This window comes from Coregonus clupeaformis, chromosome 19, assembly GCF_020615455.1.
Source record: "Coregonus clupeaformis isolate EN_2021a chromosome 19, ASM2061545v1, whole genome shotgun sequence".
In the NCBI taxonomy this organism is placed as follows: domain Eukaryota; kingdom Metazoa; phylum Chordata; class Actinopteri; order Salmoniformes; family Salmonidae; genus Coregonus; species Coregonus clupeaformis.
The window spans coordinates 12,364,513-12,390,983 of NC_059210.1; the positions used below are offsets into that span (position 1 = coordinate 12,364,513).

At 43.9% G+C, this 26,471-nt stretch overlaps 1 protein-coding gene across 1 annotated transcript in view; it reads right to left on the minus strand.

Moving 5' to 3' along the window:
* LOC121531658 (kinesin-like protein KIF21A) overlaps positions 1 to 26,471 on the minus strand; it is a 60,525-nt gene that overhangs the window by 8,286 nt on the left and 25,768 nt on the right. The window contains exons 3-29 of the mRNA XM_041837014.2: positions 26,164 to 26,346; positions 18,987 to 19,136; positions 18,701 to 18,832; positions 17,782 to 17,955; positions 15,075 to 15,190; positions 14,627 to 14,822; positions 14,147 to 14,336; positions 13,953 to 14,016; positions 13,646 to 13,843; positions 11,719 to 11,778; positions 11,187 to 11,274; positions 10,973 to 11,081; positions 8,384 to 8,572; positions 6,622 to 6,821; positions 6,244 to 6,351; positions 5,965 to 6,033; positions 5,665 to 5,721; positions 5,304 to 5,452; positions 4,851 to 4,995; positions 4,390 to 4,584; positions 4,006 to 4,107; positions 3,537 to 3,702; positions 2,605 to 2,625; positions 1,681 to 1,738; positions 1,538 to 1,592; positions 1,125 to 1,336; positions 278 to 388 (exon numbers count right to left, since the gene is read on the minus strand). Of these exons, the coding sequence (XP_041692948.2) occupies positions 278 to 388; positions 1,125 to 1,336; positions 1,538 to 1,592; positions 1,681 to 1,738; positions 2,605 to 2,625; positions 3,537 to 3,702; positions 4,006 to 4,107; positions 4,390 to 4,584; positions 4,851 to 4,995; positions 5,304 to 5,452; positions 5,665 to 5,721; positions 5,965 to 6,033; positions 6,244 to 6,351; positions 6,622 to 6,821; positions 8,384 to 8,572; positions 10,973 to 11,081; positions 11,187 to 11,274; positions 11,719 to 11,778; positions 13,646 to 13,843; positions 13,953 to 14,016; positions 14,147 to 14,336; positions 14,627 to 14,822; positions 15,075 to 15,190; positions 17,782 to 17,955; positions 18,701 to 18,832; positions 18,987 to 19,136; positions 26,164 to 26,346 (3,497 nt within the window). The remainder of the gene's footprint in view (positions 1 to 277; positions 389 to 1,124; positions 1,337 to 1,537; positions 1,593 to 1,680; positions 1,739 to 2,604; positions 2,626 to 3,536; positions 3,703 to 4,005; positions 4,108 to 4,389; positions 4,585 to 4,850; positions 4,996 to 5,303; positions 5,453 to 5,664; positions 5,722 to 5,964; positions 6,034 to 6,243; positions 6,352 to 6,621; positions 6,822 to 8,383; positions 8,573 to 10,972; positions 11,082 to 11,186; positions 11,275 to 11,718; positions 11,779 to 13,645; positions 13,844 to 13,952; positions 14,017 to 14,146; positions 14,337 to 14,626; positions 14,823 to 15,074; positions 15,191 to 17,781; positions 17,956 to 18,700; positions 18,833 to 18,986; positions 19,137 to 26,163; positions 26,347 to 26,471) is intronic.

Sequence of the window (26,471 nt, forward strand, 5' to 3'; positions counted from 1 at the left end):
CGCTTTGAGAAACAGAAGTAAATAATTTAGTCTCATTCAAGAGGGATATAGGAACGTATTTAGCTATATTTCCCAAGAATAAGCTCAATACTTGATATTCAGTGCAGAACTTGGCAGGGTAAGTTTATAATCACACCAGGCAGATAATTGTTGATTAAGATAACACCACATGCTTCCTGAGATAGGATATTCAGGAAAGGGAAAGGTGGATATCATGGGCTGTTGGAAAAAGATGTGCTTTTGGCCTCCGGCCACCAGAGCGTCGCTAGTCTCTTACTGTTTGATCTCCTTGACCTTAGCCGCCGCTTGTGCCCTGTCATAGGTCTTCCTGCGAGAGAGCGGCGAGGGCTCTGGAACTCTCTTTTCCGCCCCCGAGGAGGAGGCAGCTCTGCAGCCGGAACTAGCATTTAGTTTGATTGTTATTAGCAACGACAAAAAACATAAGGAACAAAAAGGACAACAAGGATGTAAACAAAATCAGAAATAAAACAATATGGAGGCGGTGAGCATGTGGTACACACATAGCACACTGTTACCTGACATTCATCCTCCTTCACGAAGCTTGTGGTTCATAAAGGACACTATGGTGTAGCATTAGGGCTATATATACTGTATCACACTCAAATCAGTCCCCCAGCTCCACATCTTACTAATTCAAGTCAAGCTAGAATTGGTTCTCAGCTAAGATTCCAGCTCAAGCCATAGAAAGCTACAGTGCACTACTGGCTAGCATTATTAACTATTTGCTTTACATGTTAAAAGATGCAGCTGCTATTATTGTGGAAAGTTAACATAGGCCTATTGCATTTGGAGCATAGCATCTAGCGAGAGAACATGAGACCTGCATGGTCATCCTGTACAAGCCTCATAATCATGTGCGTGGTTGTGGGTCTGTCTCTGTGTTTGCATGCATTTGTCTGTCTGTAGTGTTAGTGTTATTTCTAAAGGGATATGTTTTGGTTTCTACTGGCCTAGGAAGGAGACTTACAATCCAATAGGGCAGGTTTAAAGAACATGTCAGGCAAGGTCAGGCAAAATTAAAACAGATTAAGCAGCAGTTATATTAACATGCAGGAAGCAGATGGTTAACAGTTAGCAGTTAGCATGCGCTGGCCCAGACTTACATGCTGCCCATCTTAGAGGACAAGCCAGGAGAATGAGCCATATAGTCTCTGTCCCTGACTGATGAGCCAATGGGGGTCTCAGGATCTCTGCCCTCTTCTGGTGTTTCAGCCAATTGGAGACAGGGGGAGGAAAAATCTCCGCTGGGCGTGTCATGGGCGGCGTCACTATTGGCGTAGAGCAACTCCATCTGAGTGGTGGTTCTTCTACGAGCCTGTGAGGGGAGAAACACATTTACATTCAAGAAAACACCAATGTCCCCACGAGGTCAATAAAACAAGACCACACACACGTCCCCACAAGGTCAATAAAACAAGACCACACGTCCCCACGAGGTCAATAAAACAAGACCACACACACGTCCCCACGAGGTCAATAAAACAAGACTAACACACTAACAGGCTGATAATGGTACCTTGCTCCTGGTTTTGGTCTCTCCACAGAGTTTCATTAGATCTGATGCCAGGGAGCTGGAACGAGGAAGTGGAATACATTAGTTACCATAAAACTATAAGTCAAATGTTTACCATTTTGTTTTGTAATTTGAGTGATACTGACTGTCCCTCTGTTGCAGGACTCTGGGCAGATTCGTCACTGCTGCTGTCCTCCCCGTTCTCTGTGAAATTAGAGTACCCAAAATGTCAGTTGAACTGTATGTCAGAGCCAAACAACATCCATAGAAAATGATTATTCTTTGTGTGTTATGACTAAATTCCAACAAACTTTTAAAGTTCTGTCTAGTAGTCCAAATACCTGCCCATTGTCCAACCAAACATGGAACAAGGGTAAAACCGTTTACTGAACCAAAGGTTATCCTAGTACTGTGTTGGCTACAAACAGATGTCAACAATATGTGGTTTATATTATTGAACAAGGTGATGTGGTGATAATGGACAAGGAGAAGAAGCAGATGAATATGATGTCAGCGCAGCGCCATGCCGTTTTATACAAGTTGCCTGAAAAGACCTGAAAAGACCTGGTCCTTGTCCAGTCACTGAGATGGAAGGGTTGACAGGGCTCAGGGTTTTGAAAGGGTGAGAGGGTAAAGAGAGGTCAGATGTGAGGGGCTATGAAGGGAGGGGAAAACCGAGATGAGAGGTCAACAAGGTAGGAATCATTAGTCTGACTGTCGCTCCCGGGGCAGTGTGGTTTGCCTACAGGGTCCAACTGAGACAAACTTCCTGGTTCTACCTGGGAAGGGCAGGGTCCTCTGAAGATACAGGTACAGTAGTTATATTAACAGGTGCTACACTATAAGGCATGGTGGCTAGAACACACAGTAAGCTGAGACTGGGAGAGGGGTTCTTTCACATTGGGAGGAAGAGAAGGGTCAGCTGACAGATGGAGGGAGGCCTGAAGACATTACACCTCATGCACCTGCTCATGTTATGTTGCTGAGTTAGTTTCCAGGAGGGGGACCCATGCATTCATATAAACATATATATATATATAGAGAGAGAGAGTCTGGTGTCTGTTACTTACCCACTGGCATGTTACCTAGCTCTGTATACATTAAGGCACCATGGGCGGGGGCAGAAAAAAGGCAACACACAAATGAAAAACACATTCATTCATTCCCCCATAATCACAAACCAAATCAAGTCCAAAAGAAAAGACGGTTCAAAAGTCAGGACATCCTCCTCAACAGATGCTGGTGAAAATAGAAAAACATTCAATGGAACCATAATAAATGGTCAGCTCAATAACAAAATGTCAACCCCGTAACAAAATATAAGCTCTATAACCATGAAACAAAAACTGATGGGTTTCCAAACTTGATAAATAATGTAACACAAAAACGACAGCGCCAGAGAGGCTTTCTTAGTCCAACTGACATTTGTGTGATTGCAAAAAAAAATTGGGGTGACTTTTGAAAGCAGCATCTATTCAGGAGGAGGCAACGAGCGAGAGCAACTTAACAGGCCCAAATCATCATGCAGTAGACCATAACCACCCAGCCCTGGTTCTGGAGGCCATCCCAACAAAGCAGTGGGCTGACAAGGTGAACACGAACACGCAGGTAAACTTCAATGACTTTGCTTAGTTATTTTTGCTTAGTTATTTATTCAATCCTACATGATTATGGGGTGAGCCAGACCTGATAGCATTGTGGGCTTGACCTCACGGACCTCCAGTGGCAAGGGGTGAGTAGGTCAGGGTCAAGGCCTTGGACTGAACTACAGATGTAGGATCTTAATTTGAGCCAGTTCGCTACAGCAGGAAAATAATCCTCAAATGATAAATGTTTCATTAGGGCAAATCAAGTCTGACATTTTAAAGTGGAAATTACAAACTTTAGAAGCATTTTAAAATCTTGAATACACTACAAGCTTGCATTTCCTGCTGATCCTACATCTGTATACATTTTTCAGTGTGTGGCTGGCGGGCTGGAAGGATGGGGTTAGGACTGTTACCTTGCAGAGCGTTCCCCAGCAGGGCGTCCAGTTCGGGGTTAAACTCAGCCTTCTCCTTCAGCATGTGGAACAGCAGCTGGTTCTGAGTGGCACTGGTGATCTCAGTCTGCTTCAGCCTGCCCTCCATCACCTTCACCTGGGACTCCTTCTGAGCTGCCTGCAGACCCTGGGATGGGGTGGAGGTCAAAAGGTCAATGGTCAGCTATAAGACGGGTCACTAAGAGTCAACAATCCGAGCTATGCTTGTGTGGAATACTTCACAGAACACACACAAAAGATGAATACACAATGAGGAGGGTGCTTGTGCATACACACACAGAACTAAACACATTTACAATCGTAGAAACTGACTTTAATTGGGTACATATGGAACCTGGGTTTAAACTAAGTCAATTCCAGGTGAAACCAATGGTGTGAGAGACGGGGTAGGAACTAGGGAGGGACAGGTAAACGGCAGTAAGTTATTTACTCTGTTGATAGCCATAGACATGAAGTGGTCCAGCAGGAAGCGGGCTTCTGTTAGGGTACAGGAGCTGATGACTGCGGAAACATCCACCGTGTCAACCTCCTCCTGTAAATGCAGATATTATGGTCACACAGTCTGGAAAAACTGCCTAATATCAGCCCAATTACCTTCCTGCTTTTAGGGTTACTCAAAATCATGGAATAGCTCTTTGGTTTGCGAGATCTGTGCTGCTTGGGAGCCCTGATTGGCCATGGGTGGATCTCAAAACTCTTCTGTGGCTTCTTCCTCGTCCCCACTCCTCAATTTTTAGAGACACTTACTGCTAATGATTACGGTCTGTCTGTCTGTGTCCGTGTGCCTGTCTGCGTGTGTGTCTGTCTGTGTCACCTTGGCTTCCTCCATCTGCATAATGTTGGCCTGGCAGTCAGCGATGCTGTCGTTGATGTAGTCTATGTTGGCCATCACGGCGTCCACTTCCTCGTTGAGGTGAAGCACCGCCTTCTCGGCCTCAGGCCCCTCCCCCGCCAGCCTGTCCCTCTTCCTGGTCAGCTTCTCCCTCCGCTTGGTCAGCTCCTCACGTTGCTGTGGAGGAGGGAGGAAAGATGGAGGGGGGAGAGTGGAGTAGGAGGGAGGGTGTACGGGGGAGGAGAGGAGAGAGGAAGCAGGGAAAGGAGGGGTTTGCCAACGTTTTCAATATTAATGTTAATGCTAACACCGCTAATTTAGCGTAACATAGTATCATACCATTTGTAAACAATATTCACCAAATAAAAAGGTGAACAGCATTTAATGTTTACCAGTATTGAATGTTTACCAGAAGTGAATGTTTACCATTATTGAATGTTTACCTTGAGCAGGCGGTTCATTTCAGACTCCATGTTGGAGATGGTCATCCTCTGCATGATGACATCAGAGATACGACGCTCCAGAGACTGCCACTTCACCCTGGCCACTCTGGTGGAATATATGCCCGTCGACCGTCTGTAGTAGGACCTGAGAGAGAGAGAGAGAGAGAAGAGAGAAAGAGAGGAGAGAGGAGAGAGGAGAGAGGAGGAGAGAGAGAGAGAGAGAGAGAGAGAGAGAGAGAGAGAGAGAGAGAGAGAGACACACACACACACTTTTGAGGCACGTACACTGTAGGTGTAGGTGCATGCAAGTCTCATGTTCTCTCGCTAGAAGCTGTTTTTTTCAACTGTAAAAGCCATACTGATTGCTCTACATACACCATGCAGTGTAATACAGAAACTCAAGCACATACACACACAAAACGGCACTGCAGTGACCTGTTGTCTAGTCCCTACCTGGTTCCGTTAGGGGCGGTGGAGCCAGAGGAGTGCAGGCGTCCTGAGGGGGGTCGGTGGGAGGAGTCCTGGAGGGGCTCTGGGAGACTTACCTTCCTGCTGGTCACCTTACCAGACATAGGCCTGGCCTGTCTCCTCAGAGCAGACACCTGGTACAGAGACACACACACACACGTAAGTAGACAGTCATCCGCCACCAGAATCACCACCGCCTGATGCTGAAGTTTGCTCATCTCAATAGAATAGTAGGAGCTTTATATTTTATTTACAAAACTGCCATGTTTCTTGTTATCAGTGATTTTGAACTGTCTTGAACTCTTATGAACAAAATCTGTCATTGACAGTCTACTCTCGCTTGTACCTCTGCTCTCTGACCCTGGCCAATGGTTCCTACTACCTCCGTTCCCAAGCGAATATCCTATTCCAGGTACCAAAGGTCACAACAGAATTTGGGGAAAAAAAAGCTTTTAGTTTCTGGTCCTAGGATAAACTTCAAAGTTCCTTGAACTTAGATAATTAGATCCAACTAGATCATTTCAAGTTGAGAGGATGTGTGTCACTGCTTCTAGTGTTGTGTAACTGTATAATATATATCACTGCTGTATACTACATCCTTTTACTACTACGTGAAGGCCCCAAGATGGCCGTTCATGCTGCTCACCTCCTCAGTCTTCCTGCGCAGAATGAGCTCCTGTTGTCTCTTCTGGGCCTCTAGTAGCTTCAGCTGGTGCTGTGGAACACACATTAACATGGCATTCAGTAACGCCAGTAGCATTAAGTTGCTAAAAATTTGCTTCAAGCTGGAATCCTTAAATTGTGAAACTGCCACAACTTTAGTCACTGGATAACGAGCTACAGGAAAAACAGTTTGGGTCAGCATGATGAAAAGGCTAGTACAGCGCCAAGCCTGTTAAACTAAGCTACGGATCCTACGGTTCACCTCCTGTTTGCGCTGGTCCTTCTTGAGGGTAGCGATCTCTCTGTTCCTCCTGGACTCTGTCATCCTGTTCCTCTCCTGCTGCTCCTTCATCTGCTTCATCAGACGAACCTGCACAATACAGCGCATTCACATTTACATCAATATCAGTCTTGAATGACTTGACATTCCTAGCGGAGCGATGGAACTCAGCAGTGAACCCTGTTCTGGGCAGTTTGCTCGACTTCATTCTGGCCGATTCCTCACAACAATATCAGTACAGCATACATTTTGTACCAACAAACATCAACACTTCACAATGGCACTGTCATGTGAGTGCTTAACAGTGGTTAACAGTGTCGTTGCGTTTGTGGGTCAGGTTCAAGAACGTCTTCTTTCTACCTTTGTCTTCTTCATCTCCGTGACATCCATTTGAAGCTTCTTCAGCTGTGTCTCGTACTTGGATTGGTTCTTGAGAAGGCGTGCGTGTTCCTTCTGGGCTGACTGTAACTTCTGTAGTTCCCTGTTCATGACGCTCAGCTTCTTCTCGTACTCCTGCTTGATCTTCTTAGCCTTATCGTCGCTGCACGTCTCCACTGAGCCTGGGGGGGGGGCAAAGAGAAAAAAGGGTCATTTTTAGACCCAACGAACGCTCCAGCCCTGCTGTAACCCTTCACACCTGATTCTATTAGTCAGTTGCTCACCAGGGGCCTCATTTATCAAAGATGCTTGCAAATATACTCAAAATCTTGCGTGCATCAGTTTTCCTGCAAATGTTGGTAGTTATACATTTTGAACTTGGCAGAAAAGTGTGCGTATCTCTACGCAAATCTCAAACCATCCGTGTGCACAACTTCTAGAAGGTTGATCCAACTGTATTGCAAGCAAAAATGCTTACTGTTCGTTTGAGGGAAATGGGAGGTATATGATGCACGGGAATTATAATAATGGTAGGCTACTGAAAACATTAAAACGTAGACCTAATGATAAAACAGATGCATTTGCCGTTGGCAAGGCGATCGCATAGCAGCATGTCGTCTAATGTGTTTATTTTACTTTTATTATATAGGCCTAAATCATAATCATATCGCAGGACGTCTCTCCTTTTCTGACAGAACTGATTTAAATTAGTCACGCTACACAACAAATATTAGGCTACCATTTATCAAATCTCTCATTCAATAGCCAAGCATGCTGGAAAGTAAACAAACGGGAAGCCTTGACAGTATGAGACAGTATGGCTACATTTGCTGTGCGATAGGATTAGATGCGTGACATCATAGCCCATTTCATTTCAGAGCCTATACCAAGGCAGGAGATGGAAACACAATCATGTATTGATAAACAATATCATGAAAAACAATGTGTCTTTTGCATAGAAGAGTGGGCTGTAACATTTACTTTTAAATTGTTCAAAAGGACAATCAATCTTGCAGAATGCGCGACCAGTGTTTGTCACTCGCTAGGCGCCATGGATTTTTTGTTTGGAGAAGTCACTGCAACATTCTGCCCACACCTCTACAGAAATGTGATCAAATTTGACATTGCGCTTTCTTTTATAAACTGTCATGGCCCAGTTCCCTTTCTTTTATAAACTGTCATGGCCCAGTTCCAACATGTCCAAATCATACATCATAAATCATCTCCAAATAAAAGGTAAATGGAGGGCGTTTTCCAGGCGGGACTGTTCACTACCGCACAAATAGAATATGGCTCTGTTTATCAATGAAAACATGCATATATGTTTCTTACTAAATTCTGGTGTACGTGGAGATTCTAGGATTTGCGTGCGCCACAAATTATTGTGATTTATCCAACTTTCGCATGCAAATCCTAGAATCTCCACGTATGCCAGAATGTTTAAAGAAATGCACGCACGGTTGATAAATGAGGCCCCAGGACCTCAAGTGATAAGCTGAATCAGGTGTGTTAGAGTAGGGATAAATACAATCCAGCTCTCCAGTGGAGGGTTGGCCACCCCTGCTTTAAAATCAACAGATGGAATCATCCGTTCAATAGCCTTCGTGTTACTGGTTCTAAAGAACCATAGCAAAATAAAACTAAAACATCTTCACAGTGTCAGCTGTAGCCAGTGACGGCCTTAACCATCTCCCATAGCTGTGCAGCAGTCACACGTTCCAGTTGGTACCGTGATGACACGTACCCATGTTGTGCAGCACCCGGTCTCTCTCCAGCTGCGTGTCTCTGATCTTACTCTGCAGCATCATCAGTTTCTGTTCGTACTGCTGCTTGAGCGTGTGCAGACGGCGCTGGCTGTTCTCCAGTTCATCTATCAGCTTCTGCTTGATGGCGATCTCACACGTGATGTTGGCCAGGTCCGCCTGGAAGTTCTCTGGTGGGTGAAGTATATTCACATGGGTTTCACATTGACAGACATATTCAGTAGATCTCACACAGTGATGTTGGCCAGGTCTGCCTGATAGTTCGCTGGCTGAAGTATATTAAACATGGTGAAATATACTTTAGCTGTGTTACACTCACTTTAAAATAAAACATATTGCCTTTATTCAACCAGGTAAGTTAATGAAACACATTCTCTACCAAAAACAATGTCTCATTTTGCAAGCATGTTAGTTACTTGATGCTACAGGGAGTCTCTAAAATAGATAACACTCCAAATGTTTTTGTCTTACCACAAATCAATGAGTGCATTTACATGCACACTAATAAATCAATGTTAAACTGATTATGTCAGTAGACGGAGTATGGCCTTACTTTGCTTATCTTAATCGGCGTAAGTAAAAAAATCAAAGTAAGCATCCGCCGATTAACGCACTTGGTTTTCTGAGCAATCTTTCTAATGATTAATTCCTGTAAACAGCTTAAATCGGCGTTCAAGCAGTGTATTTGATCTGCTCATGTGACAGCACCGGTAACGCAAGCCTCCCTCTTATGCGCAAGTGAAGTGAGTTCAGAAAAACTTAAAAGTATGCATCTTAGAAATAGTTCACATACAAACTTTATATGTCCGAACTCAGAATCAAATAGGCTTCGCAAAAATAACATGTGGTAGAACGTTTATTATGATTTTCTGCATTTACAGTGCATGACTTTTCGTTACAACCTTATTCTAAAATTGATTAAATTGTATTTTTCCCCCTCATCAAGCTACACACAATACCTCATAATGACAAAGCAAAAAAAACAGATCCTCTCAAAAACAGATCCTCTCAAGCTCTGTCAGGTTGGATGGGGAGCGTCGCTGCACAGCTATTTTCAGGTCTCTCCAGAGATCCAGTTCGATCGATTCCGGGCTCTGGCCGGGCCACTCAAGGACATTCAGAGACTTGTCCTAAAGCCACTCCTGCGTTGTCTTGGCTGTGTGCTTAGAGTTGTTGTCCTGTTGGAAGGTGAACCTTCACCCCAATCTGAGGTCCTGAGCGCTCTGGAGCAGGTTTTCATCAAGGATCTCTCTGTACTTTGCTCCGTTCATCTTTCCCTTGATCCTGACTAGTCTCCCAGTCCCTGCTGCTGAAAATTTTCACCACAGCATGATGCTGCCACCACCATGCTTCACTGTAGGGATGGTGCCAGGTTTCCTCCAGACGTGACGCTTGGCATTCAGGCCAAAGAGTTCAATCTTGGTTTCATCAGACCAGAGAATCTTGTTTCTCATGGTCAGAGTCCTTTAGACACCTTTTGACAAACTCCAAGCGGGCTGTCATGTTCCTTTTACTGAGGAGTGGCTTCCGTCTGGCCAATCTACCATAGAGGCCTGATTGGTGGAGTGCTGCAGAGATGGTTGTTCTTCTGAAATGTTCTCCCATCTGCACAGAGGAACTCTGGAGCTCTGTCAGAGTGACCATTGGGTTCTTGGTCACCTCCCTGACAAAGGCCCTTCTCCCCCAATTGCTCAGTTTGGCTGGGTGGCCAGCTCTAGGAAGAGTCTTCTTCCATTTAAGAATGATGGAGGCCACTGTGTTCTTGGGGCCCTTCAATGCTGCAGAAATGTTTTGGTACCCTTCCCCAGATCTGTACCTCGACACAATCCTGTCTCGGAACTCTACGGAAAATTCCTTCGACCTCATGGCTTGGTTTTTGCTCTGTCATGCACTGTCAACTGTGGGACCTTATTTAGACAGGTGTGTGCCTTTCCAAATCATGTCCAATCAATTGAATTTACCACGGGTGAACTCCAATCAAGTTGTAGAAACATCTCAAGGATGATTGGCCCAGCGTCGTAAAGTTTGGCCGGGGTAGATCGTCATTGTAAATAAGAATTTGTTATTAACTGACTTGACTAGTTAAATAAAGGTTAAATAATAAATAAATAAAATGTAAACAGGATGCACCTGAGCTCAATTTCGAGTCTCATAGCAAAGGGTCTGAATACTTATGTAAATAAGGTATTTCCGTTGTTATTTTTAACAAAAAAATCTAAAAACCTGTTTTCGCTTTGTAATTATGGGGTATTGTGTGTAGAATGATGAGGAAAATGTTTTATTTAATCCATTTTAGAATAAGGCTGTAACGTAACAAAATGTGGAAAAAGTCAAGGGGTCTGAATACTTTCCGAATGCACTGTATTTAAGTCCCATCAGGTAGCCTGATTTCAGATGTGTCCATGGAAACAGGGTTATTAGGAAAATAGTTATTGCAAAGCATGTAAACGTTTTAAAACAAACTATTATATTAATCTGACTATCCACAATAATCGTATTATTGTATGCATGTAACCGTACTCACTGACTCAAACAAGGAGAGCCATGCCCCTTCTATACGGCCATTTTACCTTTCTCATCTGACTCAGAGTCTGAATCATCAGAGCTCTCCTCCACATCCATCTCCTCCTCTTCCTCCTCCTCCTCCTCTTCCTCCCCTTCCTCATGGTCACTCCCCTCCTGAGGTCACAAACAAAAACAGAATAGAAAATGATCCAGTGTCAGAAAAAAGCACTTCTCTTTTAATCCTGAGATACCATTGGACTAATAGGTTGTCAAATATACCATCTCAGGCTCGTCATTGGACTGCTCAGTCAGCTCTTTTTCCGTCCCCTGGTCTTGGTCGTTGTCGGGGACTTCTTCCTTGACGACACTAGTCGGGGACAACAGAGAGGCAGGGCGAGACAACATTGAACAAAGCAGACCAAAGGTTCAATAGTATTTATTTTCTAGAGGGGAAAAAAGACAACCAAAAGCAAACTAGCATGACAGAATATGCAGTGCAGCACAAAAAAAGTCAGTACAGTAATTATCTGTAAATGAACCAGTTTTTTTTAAATATCTTCCAAAATAAAGGGTGTTAAAACCCCCCAGAGATAAGGCCATTGGTGGTGCATGAAAACAGAACCAATAGCTTTGTTTCCATCATATCAGCCAGTCGGGGTGAACAAACTGAAAGAAACAAGTGAGCACAGAAAGAACTGAGCTCAGGTTTTCCTTCTGGTGTGGCAACTGCCTGCTAAACAAAACAAAATGGCGGTTTAGAAGAAGCGAGGAATGGAAATGTGGTAAAGGGAAGGGGGAACCTGTGACAAACCTGCCATCCTCCTCCTCCTCCAGCTCCTCCCTCTCTCTCTCTTCCAGCAGCTGCTGGAGCCTTCAGGGAAAGGTAAGGGTCAAAGGTCACAGGGGAGAGGACAGGGGAGAGATGACAAGGAAGGAACGAAGGAAGGAAAGAATGAAATCAGGGAGTACAGAGAAATGGAAGGAAGAGAAGTCATAGAGAGAAACATGGGGATCACAAACTGTTACTCACCACGGCAACACATTGAGGATATACGGTGTACAAGAATTGCCAGTGTGCTGGAGTTAGTTTTTTCCAAAACAAGAAAACATGAATCATTTGCTTCTATACAGTGGGGGAAAAAAGTATTTAGTCAGCCACCAATTGTGCAAGTTCTCCCACTTAAAAAGATGAGAGAGGCCTGTCATTTTCATCATAGGTACACGTCAACTATGACAGACAAATTAAGAACAAAAATTCCAGATAATCAGATTGTAGGATTTTTAATGAATTTATTTGCAATTATGGTGGAAAATAAGTATTTGGTCACCTACAAACAAGCAAGATTTTTGCCTCTCACAGACCTGTAACTTCTTCTTTAAGAGGCTCCTCTGTCCTCCACTTGTTACCTTCATTAATGGCACCTGTTTGAACTTGTTATCAGTATAAAAGACACCTGTCCACAACCTCAAACAGTCACACTCCAAACTCCACTATGGCCAAGACCAAAGAGCTGTCAAAGGACACCAGAAACAAAATTGTAGACCTGCGCCAGGCTGGGAAAACTGAATCTGCAATAGGTAAGCAGCTTGGTTTGAAGAAATCAACTGTGGGAGCAATTATTAGGAAATGGAAGACATACAAGACCACTGATAATCTCCCTCGATCTGGGGCTCCACGTAAGATCTCACCCATTGGGGTCAAAATGATCACAAGAACGGTGAGCAAAAATCCCAGAACCACACGGGGGGACATAGTGAATGATCTGCAGAGAGCTGGGACCAAAGTAACAAAACCTACCATCAGTAACACACTATGCCGCCAGGGACTCAAATCCTGCAGTGGAAGACGTGTCCCCCTGCTTAAGCCAGTACATGTCCAGGCCCGTCTGAAGTTTGCTAGAGTGCATTTGGATGATCCAGAAGAGGATTGGGAGAATGTCATATGGTCAGATGAAACCAAAATAGAACTTTTTGGTAAAAATTCAACTCGTCGTGTTTGGAGGACAAAGAATGCTGAGTTGCATTCAAAGAACACCATACCTACTGTGAAGCATGGGGGTGGAAACATCATGCTTTGGGGCTGTTTTTCTGCAAAGGGACCAGGACGACTGATCCGTGTAAAGGAAAGAATGAATGGGGCCATGTATCGTGAGATTTTGAGTGAAAACCTCCTTCCATCAGTAAGGGCATTGAAGATGAAACGTGGCTGGGTCTTTCAGCATGACAATGATCCCAAACACACCGCCCGGGCAACGAAGGAGTGGCTTCGTAAGAAGCATTTCAAGGTCCTGGAGTGGCCTAGCCAGTCTCCAGGTCTCAACCCCTTAGAAAATCTTTGGAAGGAGTTGAAAGTCTGTGTTGCCCAGCGACAGCCGCAAAACATCACTGCTCTAGAGGAGATCTGCATGGAGGAATGGGCCAAAATACCAGCAACAGTGTGTGAAAACCTTGTGAAGACCTGTGTCATTGCCAACAAAGGGTATATAACAAAGTGTTGATAAACTTTTGATATTGACCAAATACTTATTTTCCACCATAATTTGCAAATACATTCATAAGAAATCCTACAATGTGATTATCTGGATTTTTTTTTCTCATTTTGTCTGTCATAGTTGACGTGTAACTATGATGAAAATTACAGGTCTCTCCCATCTTTTTAAGTGGGAGAACTTGCACAATTGGTGGCTGACTAAATACTTTTTTCCCCCACTGTAACCACCATCCCCCTCTCTCTTTACCTCTTCTTCTTCTTCCTCTCCTTCTTCTTGAGTTTCTCCAGATCTTTCTTGGCCATCTCGATGATGTCGGAGGCCTCCTTCTCGGGGGCCAGTAGGGCAGGGGAGAAGGTTCCGGGGTAGAAGGACTGGCGTGAGGAGGCACGCGACAGGTTCTTACGCAGGTTCTCATTCATAGACTCACTTTCCAGGAGTTTGGCCCTAGGGGGAGGAGGGGGGTAACAGTAAAAATGTTCAGTTTGCAAATGTAACAAATTCAAATGACAAATAAAAAAGTATTAATCTTAATATAGGGGAGACATTTATTTACCTAAGGTCCTCTATCTCTTTGATATAGCTCTGGATCATGTTCCCAATCTCTTCACTGCCCTCACCTGAATAACCAAAACATGAAAACTTTAGGAAACACACTTAACACACACACTTATGAACTGTTTAAGACGTGAGGGGATTGGCACAGACATATCGACACATACGAAAACACGCACATCACACCCCACTCACCTGCCCTGGCGAGGACCTGGTTGGCCTGGTCACTGAGGTACCGTGTGAGTCTGGCCCTCTGGGCGTCGATGGTCTCCTGCATGGCTTTGACCCTGATCCTCAGGTTACTGTTCTCTGTCTGCAGCATGGTGTTCTCATGGACCATGTCGTTGATGCTCTCCATACCGTCCTCTCCCACCATACGCTTACCCTACCAGAGGAAAATGGGTTTAGATAGTGAGTTATAATTCACCAAGGGGAAATGATTATCGGACGGTCATACATCATTTCCATATACTCATATACCTGTTTTCTTTTTTTATCCAGTTATTTTCATCTTATTGACTTTCTCACTCTGCTCTATCCATACCCCCCCTCCCCATCTCTCTATTTCTCTCTCCCGCCGTGTCACAATATTTGACCCTTTCTTCAACTCTTAACTATGCCCTTCCCAACCTGCTGTCCCCTCCCTCCCTCCCTCCCGACCTCCCTTTCTCTTACCGTCCTATACTCCATCAGTTCCATCTGTAGCCTGGCGATTTCTGTCCTGAGAGCAGAGATCTGCTGGGAGGCCTTGTCCTGGTTCACCATCACCTTGTTCTTAATGTTCCTGGCTCTGTTAGCGTACTTCAACGCGTTCAGGGTCTCCATGAAGTCCCGGTCAGACGGACTGATGCAGGCTATCATCATCGTTTGGCTGAGGGTAATGGGAGAGTTCAAATTAACATGGGTTCCAGACTTTATGCATTCAACAACATAACAGCTTTGCCTTGGCAAGCCAACGACATGTGGGCAGAACAAGAAACAAACCCACACCTCAAAGCTGACTTATGTACAATTTGTATCGATTGACAAAATGCATTTAGTTTGACATGCACATCATACCAGATTACTATGACAACAACCCTTATAGAGAGAGGGAGAAAGGTCTGACCAATGGCAAACAGACCTGTTTCCACCCAGAGAGTCCTGTAGGAGCCGGGTGAGTTTGGAGTCTCTGTAGGGCACATGTGTGGATCGCTTGCTCCTGTCTCCCAAAGCACTGATTACATTCCCCAGAGCAAGCTGCAGTTTGGAGGAAATGACCAAGAAACACAACTCAGAAAAACAGATATTGAAGGGTATTTTCAGAAAGATTCTCATTCGAGGAGTCTATAGTCCCCTGTAGCTCAGGTGGCAGAGCATGGCGCTTGCAACGCCAGGGTTGTGGGTTCGTTTCCCACGGGGGGCCAGTATGAAAAATGTATGCACTCACTAACTGTAAGTCGCTCTGGATAAGAGCGTCTGCTAAATGACTAAAATGTAAATGTAAAATGTGTTCATGCTGGGCTGTCACGACTTCACACAGTATTTGCAAGGTACTGATTTTAACCACTAGATGGCACTTTAAGGTTAAGAAATAAGGAAGGTTCAGAACTTTTGTAAAACATCACAGTACAGTTGAAAAATATATGGCAAATAGAAATCCAATATGGATGGTGTTAAGAGATAGATGGGAGGTTTTGAATGGAGCTGAAGGATGGGACTAATAACAACAACTAATAACAACAAGATAACTAATGTAAAGCATACTGTGTCCATAATAAGTATATAGGTTATAGGTTGAGAGCTTTTGTGAAAGAGCACAGTTAGAAAAATATGGCATATAGAAGCAAACCAGATGGACATCATGAAAATGATCGGAGGAAGTTCAGGAGTAAAAACAAACAAACTATAATTATTGTAGAATTTGACTGTGTCCATAAAATGTATATAGTATGTATGGGCTGGAAGTAGAGGCCTAAGTGTTGTTGTTCACTAGTTTACTCCAATTGGGGAAGGGGTGGTGGGGTTGGAAAGTAATGAAGGGAAATATAATTTAAAAAAGGATATGTGTGCGTGTGTGTATGGATGTATGTATATATGTAAGTCGCTCTGGATAAGAGCGTCTGCTAAATGACTAAAATGTAAATGTATATATGTATGTATGTGTGTATATACAGTGGGGAGAACAAGTATTTGATACACTGTCGATTTTGCAGGTTTTCCTACTTACAAAGCATGTAGAGGTCTGTAATTTTTATCATAGGTACGCTACAACTGTGAGAGACGGAATCTAAAACAAAAATCCAGAAAATCACATTGTATGATTTTTAAGTAATTAATTTGCATTTTATTGCATGACATAAGTATTTGATCACCTACCAACCAGTAAGAATTCCGGCTCTCACAGACCTGTTAGTTTTTATTTAAGAAGCCCTCCTGTTCTCCACTCATTACCTGTATTAACTGCACCTGTTTGAACTCGTTACCTGTATAAAAAGACACCTGTCCACACACTCAATCAAACAGACTCCAACCTCTCCACAATGGCCAAGACCAGAGAGCTGTGTAAGGACATAAGGGATACAATTGTAGACCTGCACAAGGCTGGGATGGGCTACAGGACAATAGGCAAGCAACTTGGTGAGAAGGCAACAACTGTTGGCGCAATTATTAGAAAATGGAAGAAGTTCAAGATGACGGTCAATCACCCTCGGTCTGGGGCTCCATGCAAGATATCACCTCGTGGGGCATCAATGATCATGAGGAAGGTGAGGGATCAGCCCAGAACTACACGGCAGGACCTGGTCAATGACCTGAAGAGAGCTGGGACCACAGTCTCAAAGAAAACCATTAGTAACACACTACGCCGTCATGGATTAAAATCCTGCAGTGCACGCAAAGTCCCCCTGCTCAAGCCAGCGCATGTCCAGGCCCGTCTGAAGTTTGCCAATGACCATCTGGATGATCCAGAGGAGGAATGGGAGAAGGTCATGTGGTCTGATGAGACAAAAATAGAGCTTTTTGGTCTAAACTCCACTCGCCGTGTTTGGAGGAAGAAGAAGGATGAGTACAACCCCAAGAACACCATCCCAACCGTGAAGCATGGAGGTGGAAACATCATTCTTTGGGGATGCTTTTCTGCAAAGGGGACAGGACGACTGCACCGTATTCAGGGGAGGATGGATGGAGCCATGTATCGCGAGATCTTGGCCAACAACCTCCTTCCCTCAGTAAGAGCATTGCAGATGGGTCGTGGCTGGGTCTTCCAGCATGACAACGACCCGAAACACACAGCCAGGGCAACTAAGGAGTGGCTCCGTAAGAAGCATCTCAAGGTCCTGGAGTGGCCTAGCCAGTCTCCAGACCTGAACCCAATAGAACATCTTTGGAGGGGAGCTGAAAGTCCGTATTGCCCAGCGACAGCCCCCGAAACCTGAAGGATCTGGAGAAGGTCTGTATGGAGGAGTGGGCCAAAATCCCTGCTGCAGTGTGTGCAAACCTGGTCAAGACCTACAGGAAACGTATGATCTCTGTAATTGCAAACAAAGGTTTCTGTACCAAATATTAAGTTCTGCTTTTCTGATGTATCAAATACTTATGTCATGCAATAAAATGCAAATTAATTACTTAAAAATCATACAATGTGATTTTCTGGATTTTTGTTTTAGATTCCGTCTCTCACAGTTGAAGTGTACCTATGATAAAAATTACAGACCTCTACATGCTTTGTAAGTAGGAAAACCTGCAAAATCGGCAGTGTATCAAATACTTGTTCTCCCCACTGTATATATATATATATTTTTTTTTTTTAATTGCGAGAGAAAAAAACACAGACACAGCCAAACTCTCACCAGTCCACAGTTGATGGAGATTCCCTCCTTAGCTCGGTCTCCTGTAGCACCGGTTCTCTTCAGCCTTTCAGAACCGGCCAGGTCCACAAAGTGAAACTTGGCCGTCAATGTCTCATACTCTTCCATCTCTGAGTTGCCGTTAGCAATCCTGTTGTCCCACTCGTTGTTGTCTTTCTGTGAGGTAGAAATAATGGACGGCAGGTAGCCTAGTGGTTAAGTAACCAAAAGTTTGCTAGTTTGAATCCCAGAGACGACTAGGTGAAAAATATGTCAATGTGCCCTTGAGCAAGGCACTTAATCCTAATTGCTTATGTAAGTCACTCTGGATAAAAATGTCCATGTAAATAACACCAAGATGGATGCCTTTGTTTCAGTGTCAAAAGCACTGTCCATGCCATTAATGTACCATAAACATAGAATGTCAGTACCATAAACATAGTATGTCAGTACCATAAACATAGTATGTCAGTACCATAAACATAGTATGTCAGTACCATAAACATAGAATGTCAGTACCATAAACATAGAATGTCAGTACCACAAGTCAAAAGCACTGTCCATGCCATTAATGTAACATAACTTAGAATGTCAGTACCATAAACATAGTATGTCAGTACCATAAACATAGAATGTCAGTACCATAAACATACTACGTCAGTACCATTATAAAAGCACTTTCTATATATGTTATTAACATTAACCTAGCATAACATGATAGCGATTGAGTGGCTATATAATTTCTGTAACATGTCAAGGTTAGGAGTAACTCCAGTCACTGTCATAACATTTCATAACAGTGTCATAACACATGACAGGAGTCACCTCACAGTAACAAAAGGGTAGATACGGAATAAGAAAGGAGTTGGAAAGAGAGCAGAAAGGGCCCTCAGGCTAATGAACAAGCTGCTCTTGTACGTACCTTGTCAGATGCACAGACTCTGACTTGGCACAGGTGGATGGTGAAGATGGCATGAGAGCGGGAGCTCTGGACGTTCATCTGGGTGCTGGCGGTGGTACGACACAGAGCACCCAGCTTCAGACACTGCATCATCTGGGTGAGGAGACAGAGAGTAGATTGGACATGTGTGCCGTCACCGCGTAACGATCATTTTACAGTCCTACATTGTATATACACAGCCATACACATTTCTTCTGGACCCCCAGACTACACATCCCAACACATACAGTGTATCACACGCACGTACCTCTGCCTCGGAGGCTACCGTCCGTGTGGTCACCCCCACTGTGTAAATTCCGCCATTAGCGTCCTCGTGGATTTTTATGTGGGATTTCTGCGTCCGAGCCTCCAGGTCCCGTGTAGAGTCAAACAGATCCAGCACTTCCTCATTGTAAAGCTTAACCAGGACATACAGAAACACACAATATTACAGTCTTATTTGTTACCGTGCTGAACTGAGCACTGTGAAATTCCATGGAAATATCATTGGTTCTAATAGTACGTTTGTATCCTATGCCAGTTCTGATTTCACAACTACGCAAGATCACATCTAACTATGTTATAGAGAGAGAGAGGATCATATCCAATAATGTTATAGAGAGAGGATCATATCCAATTATGTTATAGAGAGAGAGAGACAGAGCGAGAGACAGCATGAGAGAGCGAGAGAGAGAGAAACATGAGTTTGTCTGACTCAGACTGAAAAACGTTAAAACAGTAGAGGACTCTCAGATTCTAAAAGACACAGGAGACAACAGTAGCACTGTGAGACAGACTCCATATCAAGATACATTATCTACCACACACCTACACCAGATATCTTTGATATAATGTTGTAACGGGTTTTGCCCCACTTCCTTTCTCTCTGGTGTGACCTCTAAGAATGACCTTTCTTCAACAGTAACTTAGCTTAGTGGCCATGGTCCAGAACAGTATACAGTTCATTCGGAAAGTATTCAGACCCCTTCCCCTTTTTCCACATTTTGTTACGTTACAGTCTTATTCTAAAATTGATTAAATAAAAATGTTCCTCATCAATCTACACACAATACCCCATAATGACAAAGCGAAAACAGGTTTTTAGAAATGTTTGCACATTTATTAAACACAAAATAAACAGATATAACTCATTTACTTAAGTATTCAGACCCTTTGCTATGAGACTTGAAATTGAGCTCAGGTGCATCCTGTTTCCATTGACCATCCTTGAGATGTTTCTACAACTTCATTGGAGTCCACCTGTGGTAAATTCAATTGATTGGTCATGATTTGGAAAGGCGCACACCTGTCTATATAAGGTCCCACAGTTGACAGTGCATGTCAGACCAAAAACCAAGCCATGAGGTCGAAGGAATTGTCCGTAGAGCTCCGCCACAGGATCTGGGGAAGGGTACCAAAATATTTCTGCAGCATTGAAGGTCTCCAAGAACACAGTGGCCTCCGTCATTCTTAAATGGAAGAAGTTTGGAACCACCAAGACTCTTCTTAGAGCTGGCCGCCCGGCCAAACTGAGCAATCGGGGGAGAAGGGCCTTGGTCAGGGAGGTGACCAAAAACCCGATGGTCACTTTGACAGAGCCCCAAAGTTCCTCTGTGGAGATGGGAGCACCTACCAGAAGGACAACCATCTCTGCAGCACTCCACCAATCATGCCTTTATGGTAGAGTGGCCAGACGGAGGCCACTCCTCAGTAAAAGGCACATGACAGCCCACTTGGAGTTTGCCAAAAGGCACCTAAAGGACTCTCAGACCATGAGAAACAAGATTATCTGGTCTGATGAAACCAAGATTGAACTCTTTGGCCTGAATGCCAAGCGTCACGTCTGGGGAAACCTGGCACCTTCCCTACGGTGAAGCATGGTGGTGGCAGCATCATGCTGTGCAGATGTTTTTCAGCGGCAGGGACTGGGAGACTAGTCAGGATCGAGGGAAAGATGAACGGAGAAAACCTGCTCCAGAGCGCTCATGACCTCAGACTGGGCGAAGGTCCACCATCCAACAGGAAAACGACCCTAAGCATACAGCCAAGGATCTGCAGAGAAGAATGAGAGAAACGACCTAAATACAGGTGTGCCAAGCTTGTAGTGTCATACCCAAGAAGACAAGGCTGTAATCGCTGCCAAAGGTGCTTCAACAAAGTACTGAGTAAAGAGTCTGAATACTTATGTACTTATTACAATTTTCTATTTTTAATAAATGTGCTATAATTTTTTTTAAATACGCTTTTTGCTTTGTTATTATGGGGTATTCTGTGTAGATTGATGAGGGGGAAAAACTATTTAATCCATTTTAGAATAAGGCCGTAACGTAACAAAATGTGTTAAAAGTCAAGGGGTCTGAATACTTTCCGAATGCACTGTATATTCTAAATAAAAGGCTCTGCCAGGGCCTAGTTTGATAGAAGGGTGTTGAACAAGTAACAACGGGTAAATAACTAATTTATTATGGCTGATTTGTTGAATGTCCTGTTGCCAGTCAACCGACTGTTGTTGACATATTACTGATAGACTACCCAAATGAAGTGTTACCCATTTATATAGTGATTCCCATCTCTGGTTGTTATAAGAGGCTAAGTGGGAACCTAAGACGCAAACAAAACCTCCCCCATCTGTTTTTCCATGGATTACAGTAGAGTATACGTTTTAAAGCCACTAATTCCTAATACTGTTATGCCAAAATATGTAGACATTTTAAATGGCTGCCAATAGCATGCTAGCAGATACCCATAGACTTCCAGTCATTGCACTAACCCTAGTTAGCAATTGTGCTAGCGCTAGTTAGCAAATTCCTTTAGACTGCACGCAGAGACATAACAATGGTATCCACAAGCTCATCTGACTCTGGGGAAGTAGATAAAGGGCCTCATTGCAAAAATCCCGAAGTACACCTTTAAACGTGTGCATTTAAACAGTGAAAGGAATTTGTTTGTGCTGATAATCCATCTGTTTTTTTTCTCTGTGGCAACTCAAACCATATATATTTTTTTATTTTTACTTTATTTAACCAGGTAAGCCAGTTGAGAACAAGTTCTCATTTACAACTGCCACCTGGCCAAGATAAAGCAAAGCAGTGCGATAAAAACAACACAGAGTTACATATGGAATAAACAAAAACGTACAGTCAATAACACAATAGAAAATCTATATACAGTGTGTGCAAATGTAGTAAGTTATGGAGGTAAGGCAATAATAGGCCATAGTGCAAAATAATTACAATTTAGTATTAACACTGGAGTGATAGATGTGCAGAAGATGATGTGCAAATAGAGATACTGGGGTGCAAATGAGCAAAATAAATAACAATGTAAATAACAATATGGGGATGAGGTAGTTGGGTGGGCTAATTACAGTTGGGCTGTGTACAGGTGCAGTGATCGGTAAGCTGCTCTGACAACTGATGCTTAAAGTTAATGAGGGAGATAAGTGTCTCCAACTTCAGAGATTTTTGTAGTTCGTTCCAGTCATTTGCAGCAGAGAACTGGAAGGAATGGCGGCCAAAGGAGGTGTTGGCTTTGGGGATGACCAGTGAGATATACCTGCTGGAACGCATACTACGGGTGGGTGTTGCTATGGTGACCAATGAGCTAAGATAAGGCAGGGATTTGCCTAGAAGTGATTTATAGATGACCTGGAGCCAGTGGGTTTGGCGACGAATATGTAGTGAGGGCCAGCCAACGAGAGCGTACAGGTCACAATGGTGGGTAGTATATGGGGCTTTGGTGACAAAACGGATGGCACTGTGATAGACTACATCCAATTTGCTGAGTTGAGTGTTGGAAGCTATTTTGTAAATGACATCGCCAAAGTCAAGGATCGGTAGGATAGTCCGTTTTAGGAGGGCATGTTTAGCAGCATGAGTGAAGGAGGCTTTGTTGCGAAACAGGAAGCCGATTCTAGATTTAATTTTGGATTGGAGATGCTTAATGTGAGTCTGGAAGGAGAGTTTACGGTCTAACCACACACCTAGGTATTTGTAGTTGTCCACATATTCTAAGTCAGACCCGCCGAGAGTAGTGATTCTAGTCAGGCGGGCGGGTGCAAGCAGCGTTCGATTGAAGAGCATGCATTTAGTTTTACTAGCGTTTAAGAGCAGTTGGAGGCCACGGAAGGAGTGTTGTATGGCATTGAAGCTCGTTTGGAGGTTTGTTTACACAGTGTCCAATGAAGGGCCAGATGTATACAAAATGGTGTCGTCTGCGTAGAGGTGGATCTGAGAGTCACCAGCAGCAAGAGTGACATCATTGATATACACAGAGAATAGAGTCAGCCCGAGAATTGAACCCTGTGGCACCCTCATAGAGACTGCCATAGGTCCAGACAACAGGCCCTCCGATTTGACACATTGAACTCTATCTGAAAAGTAGTTGGTGAACCAGGCGAGGCAGTCAGTTGAGAAACCAAGGCTATTTAGTCTGCCAATAAGAATGCGGTGATTGACAGAGTCAAAAGCCTTGGCCAGGTCGATGAAGACGGCTGCACAGTACTGTCTTTTATCAATTGCGGTTATTATATCGTTTAGGACAGGGCTGTCAAACTCATTTTAGCTCAGGGGCCACATGGAGGAAAATCTATTCCCAAGTGGGCCGGACCGGAAAAATCATGGTATATATAACTTAAAAACAACAACTTCAGATTGTTTTCTTTGTTTTAATACGATCAACATACAACATAAAGCTGGAGCCTGAGGACAGTGTGTCGAAAATAGTACAAGCACAACATCACTATTAATCATAAAACACGTCAAGTTTATTTGAAAATTCTAAAGAAAAAGAACACACAAACACACAATGCCTCAGTGATTAACAGAACTGTTTCACAGATCACAGAACTATATCAGGGTGTCATTTCTCAGGCAGAAATGTAGATAAAAATAATGAAATCCTGTTCCCCAAACAAGTGCAAGAACCACAGAGTCAAGAATAGGTTAAATATACAAATAAAATAAAAACAATTAAAAACAATAGCACATCAACATAAAAACATATAAACATAAATCTGAAAGCGTTGCTCAAACTCCCGTAACAGTCCCGTTATTTTATCTTTGAACCGCTTCATGTCTGCCACATGTTGGGTCGCGCACATTTTTCAGACAGGGGAAGTGAGCTGCATCACCACCGGCAAGTTGCGTCTCCCACAATGACAGCTTCAACTTGAAAGAACGTATGCTGTCATAATACTGCGTGACAACTTTGTTGCGCCCTTGCAGCTGTTTGTTCAAGTTATTCAGGTGCTCTGTAACATCCACCATAAATGCAAGGTCCGGCATCCATTCTGCGGAATGAAATTCTAACACTGGTTTGCCCTTTTCTTCCATGAACTGTTCAATTTCTTCTCGTAAATCAAAGAAACGCCTCAGCACAGCACCTCGGCTTAACCATCTTACCTCAGTGTGGTATGGCAGGCCATAGATGTGGTCTTTCTCTCTGAGAAGGCTGTCAAACTGACAGTGATTCAGGCTTCTGGATCGGATGAAATTAACAGTTTGGATGACCACCTTCATGACGTTATCCATCTTTAATGACTTGCAACACAAAGCCTCCTGGTGCAAAATACAGTGAAAAGTCAAAAAATCACGTCCTCCATTTGCAGATTGCACTTTCTCTCTGAACTTTGTCACAACGCCTGCTTTTTTCCCGATCATTGAGGGCGCACCATCTGTAGCCAGGCTGACAGCGCGGGACCAGTCCACTCCGACCCTGTCCAGCGCGCCGACGAGTGCGGTAAAAATATCAGCTGCTGTCGTTGTATCTGTCATCGGCACCAACTCCACGAACTCCTCGGTGACGGTCAATGTGTCATCAACTCCGCGGATGAAAAAATTGCCAGTTGTGCAACATCTGTAATGTCTGTGCTTTCATCAATTGCAACCGAAAACGCAATAAATGACTTTACTTTTTGCTTCAACTGGCTGTCCAAATCCACTGAAAGATCGGAAATCCTGTCTGCAACTGTGTTTCTTGTCAGGCTGATATTTGCAAAAGCCTGCCGCTTTTCAGGGCACACAATCTCCGCTGCCTTCATCATGCATGTTTTTACAAATTCACCCTCACTAAATGGTTTTGAAGCCACTGCGATTTCATTAGCAATGAGGTAGCTAGCTTTCACTGCAGCGTCACTGATGTCTCGGCTGTGAGTAAACACAGACTGCTGCTTCTTCAGACCCGCCAACAGTTCATTCACCTTCTCTCATCTCCGCTGTCCTTGAAAGTTGTCATATTTGTCGGCATGAAGACTCACATAGTGGCGACGAAGGTTATATTCTTTCAGCACTGCAACATGCTCTGAACACACCAGACATACAGCTTTCCCATTCAATTCCGTGATTAAATAGGATGACAATTTTTCTTGGAACACTCTGCACTCTGTGTCCACTTTTCTCTTTTTTGACAGAGACATATTGGGGCAATTAGGGTGCCAAAGCACATAATGTTAAAAGTAGAAGCCGTAATAAATATTGCGGGCAAAACAAAGTAGCTCATTGGCTGCACGTGCTTGACCTACTTGCTCTGCCCCGGTATAAACAGTTTGCTTGCTTAACACAATTGCTATTGCGCCATCCAGTGGACATAATTGGAACAGTATTTTATTTTATTGAAAAAAAAAGAAAAAAAAAAGGTTTTTTTCTTTTTTTCAAAATCATCTCGCGGGCAGGATTAAACCCGTTTGCGGGCCTGATCCGGCCCGCGGGCCGTACGTTTGACACCCCTGGTTTAGGACCTTGAGCGTGGCTGAGGTGCAACCATGACCAGCTCGGAAACCAGATTGCATAGCGGAGAAGGTATGGAGGGATTAGTATTGTTAGATTGGACATTCCCATTCACTGTTCTGAGGAGTCTGGAGTGGCGGCCATATTGGATATGTGTTTTCATTTCTTACATTATTGGGTAGATTCAGAAAAATCCTGTTGATTTTCCAGCCATATGCTTTCTACTAACTCTATTTCTATGACAGATATATTACTCTGTCATAAAAAGAGTAGACGCAGTCTATCCCCATGAGGCCTCTGTCAGTATGACAAGCAAACACAACTGTGCAGTCTTCCCATGTTAACCCTTGCTAACCCCAAACCGTGACCCTAACAACCCTGCTTCCGCCCTCTGACAGCTGTCCACAGTCAACAGTCTGAGTAACTGTCATGTAGGAGAGACTAGAGATGGAGCTAGTTAAATTGTGAAGTGTCAACACATAGGCTACGTAAACCTGACATGGCTGTTCATGTATTATTTTAGCTAATCCTCTGTGTCTGAGAGTGGGGTTATGTCCCTGTCCCTATCTCTTAAAAAATCTCACTCTAGAACATATTTCCAAGTAGAATGTTACATATACTAATATTATCTGCCTCTGTGTCTCTCTGTGTCTCTCTGTGTCTCCTCTGTGTCTCCTCTGTGTCTCCTCTGTGTCTCCTCTGTGACGGCGTAGTCCATACCTCCAGGAACTGAGCGTTGATCTTGAACTCAGGCACAGGTCGTCCCTGCTCTTTAGCGGCCCGCTGGCGCTCCTCGATGCCCCTGAAGAGGTGGCTGACCGCCCGGGGTATGATGCCCAGCTCCTCCTCCCCGATGTTAACATCAAACCCTGTCCCCATGGTGTAGGTCTTACCTGACCCGGTCTATAGGAGGACAGGAAAAACAAGGAGAAGGAAACAGGAGGATAATAAGATGGGGGGAGGGGAGGAGATAAGGAGGGGAGGATGAGAGAGGAGCAGGAATGGAAAGAGGGGAAAGGGGGAGAGGG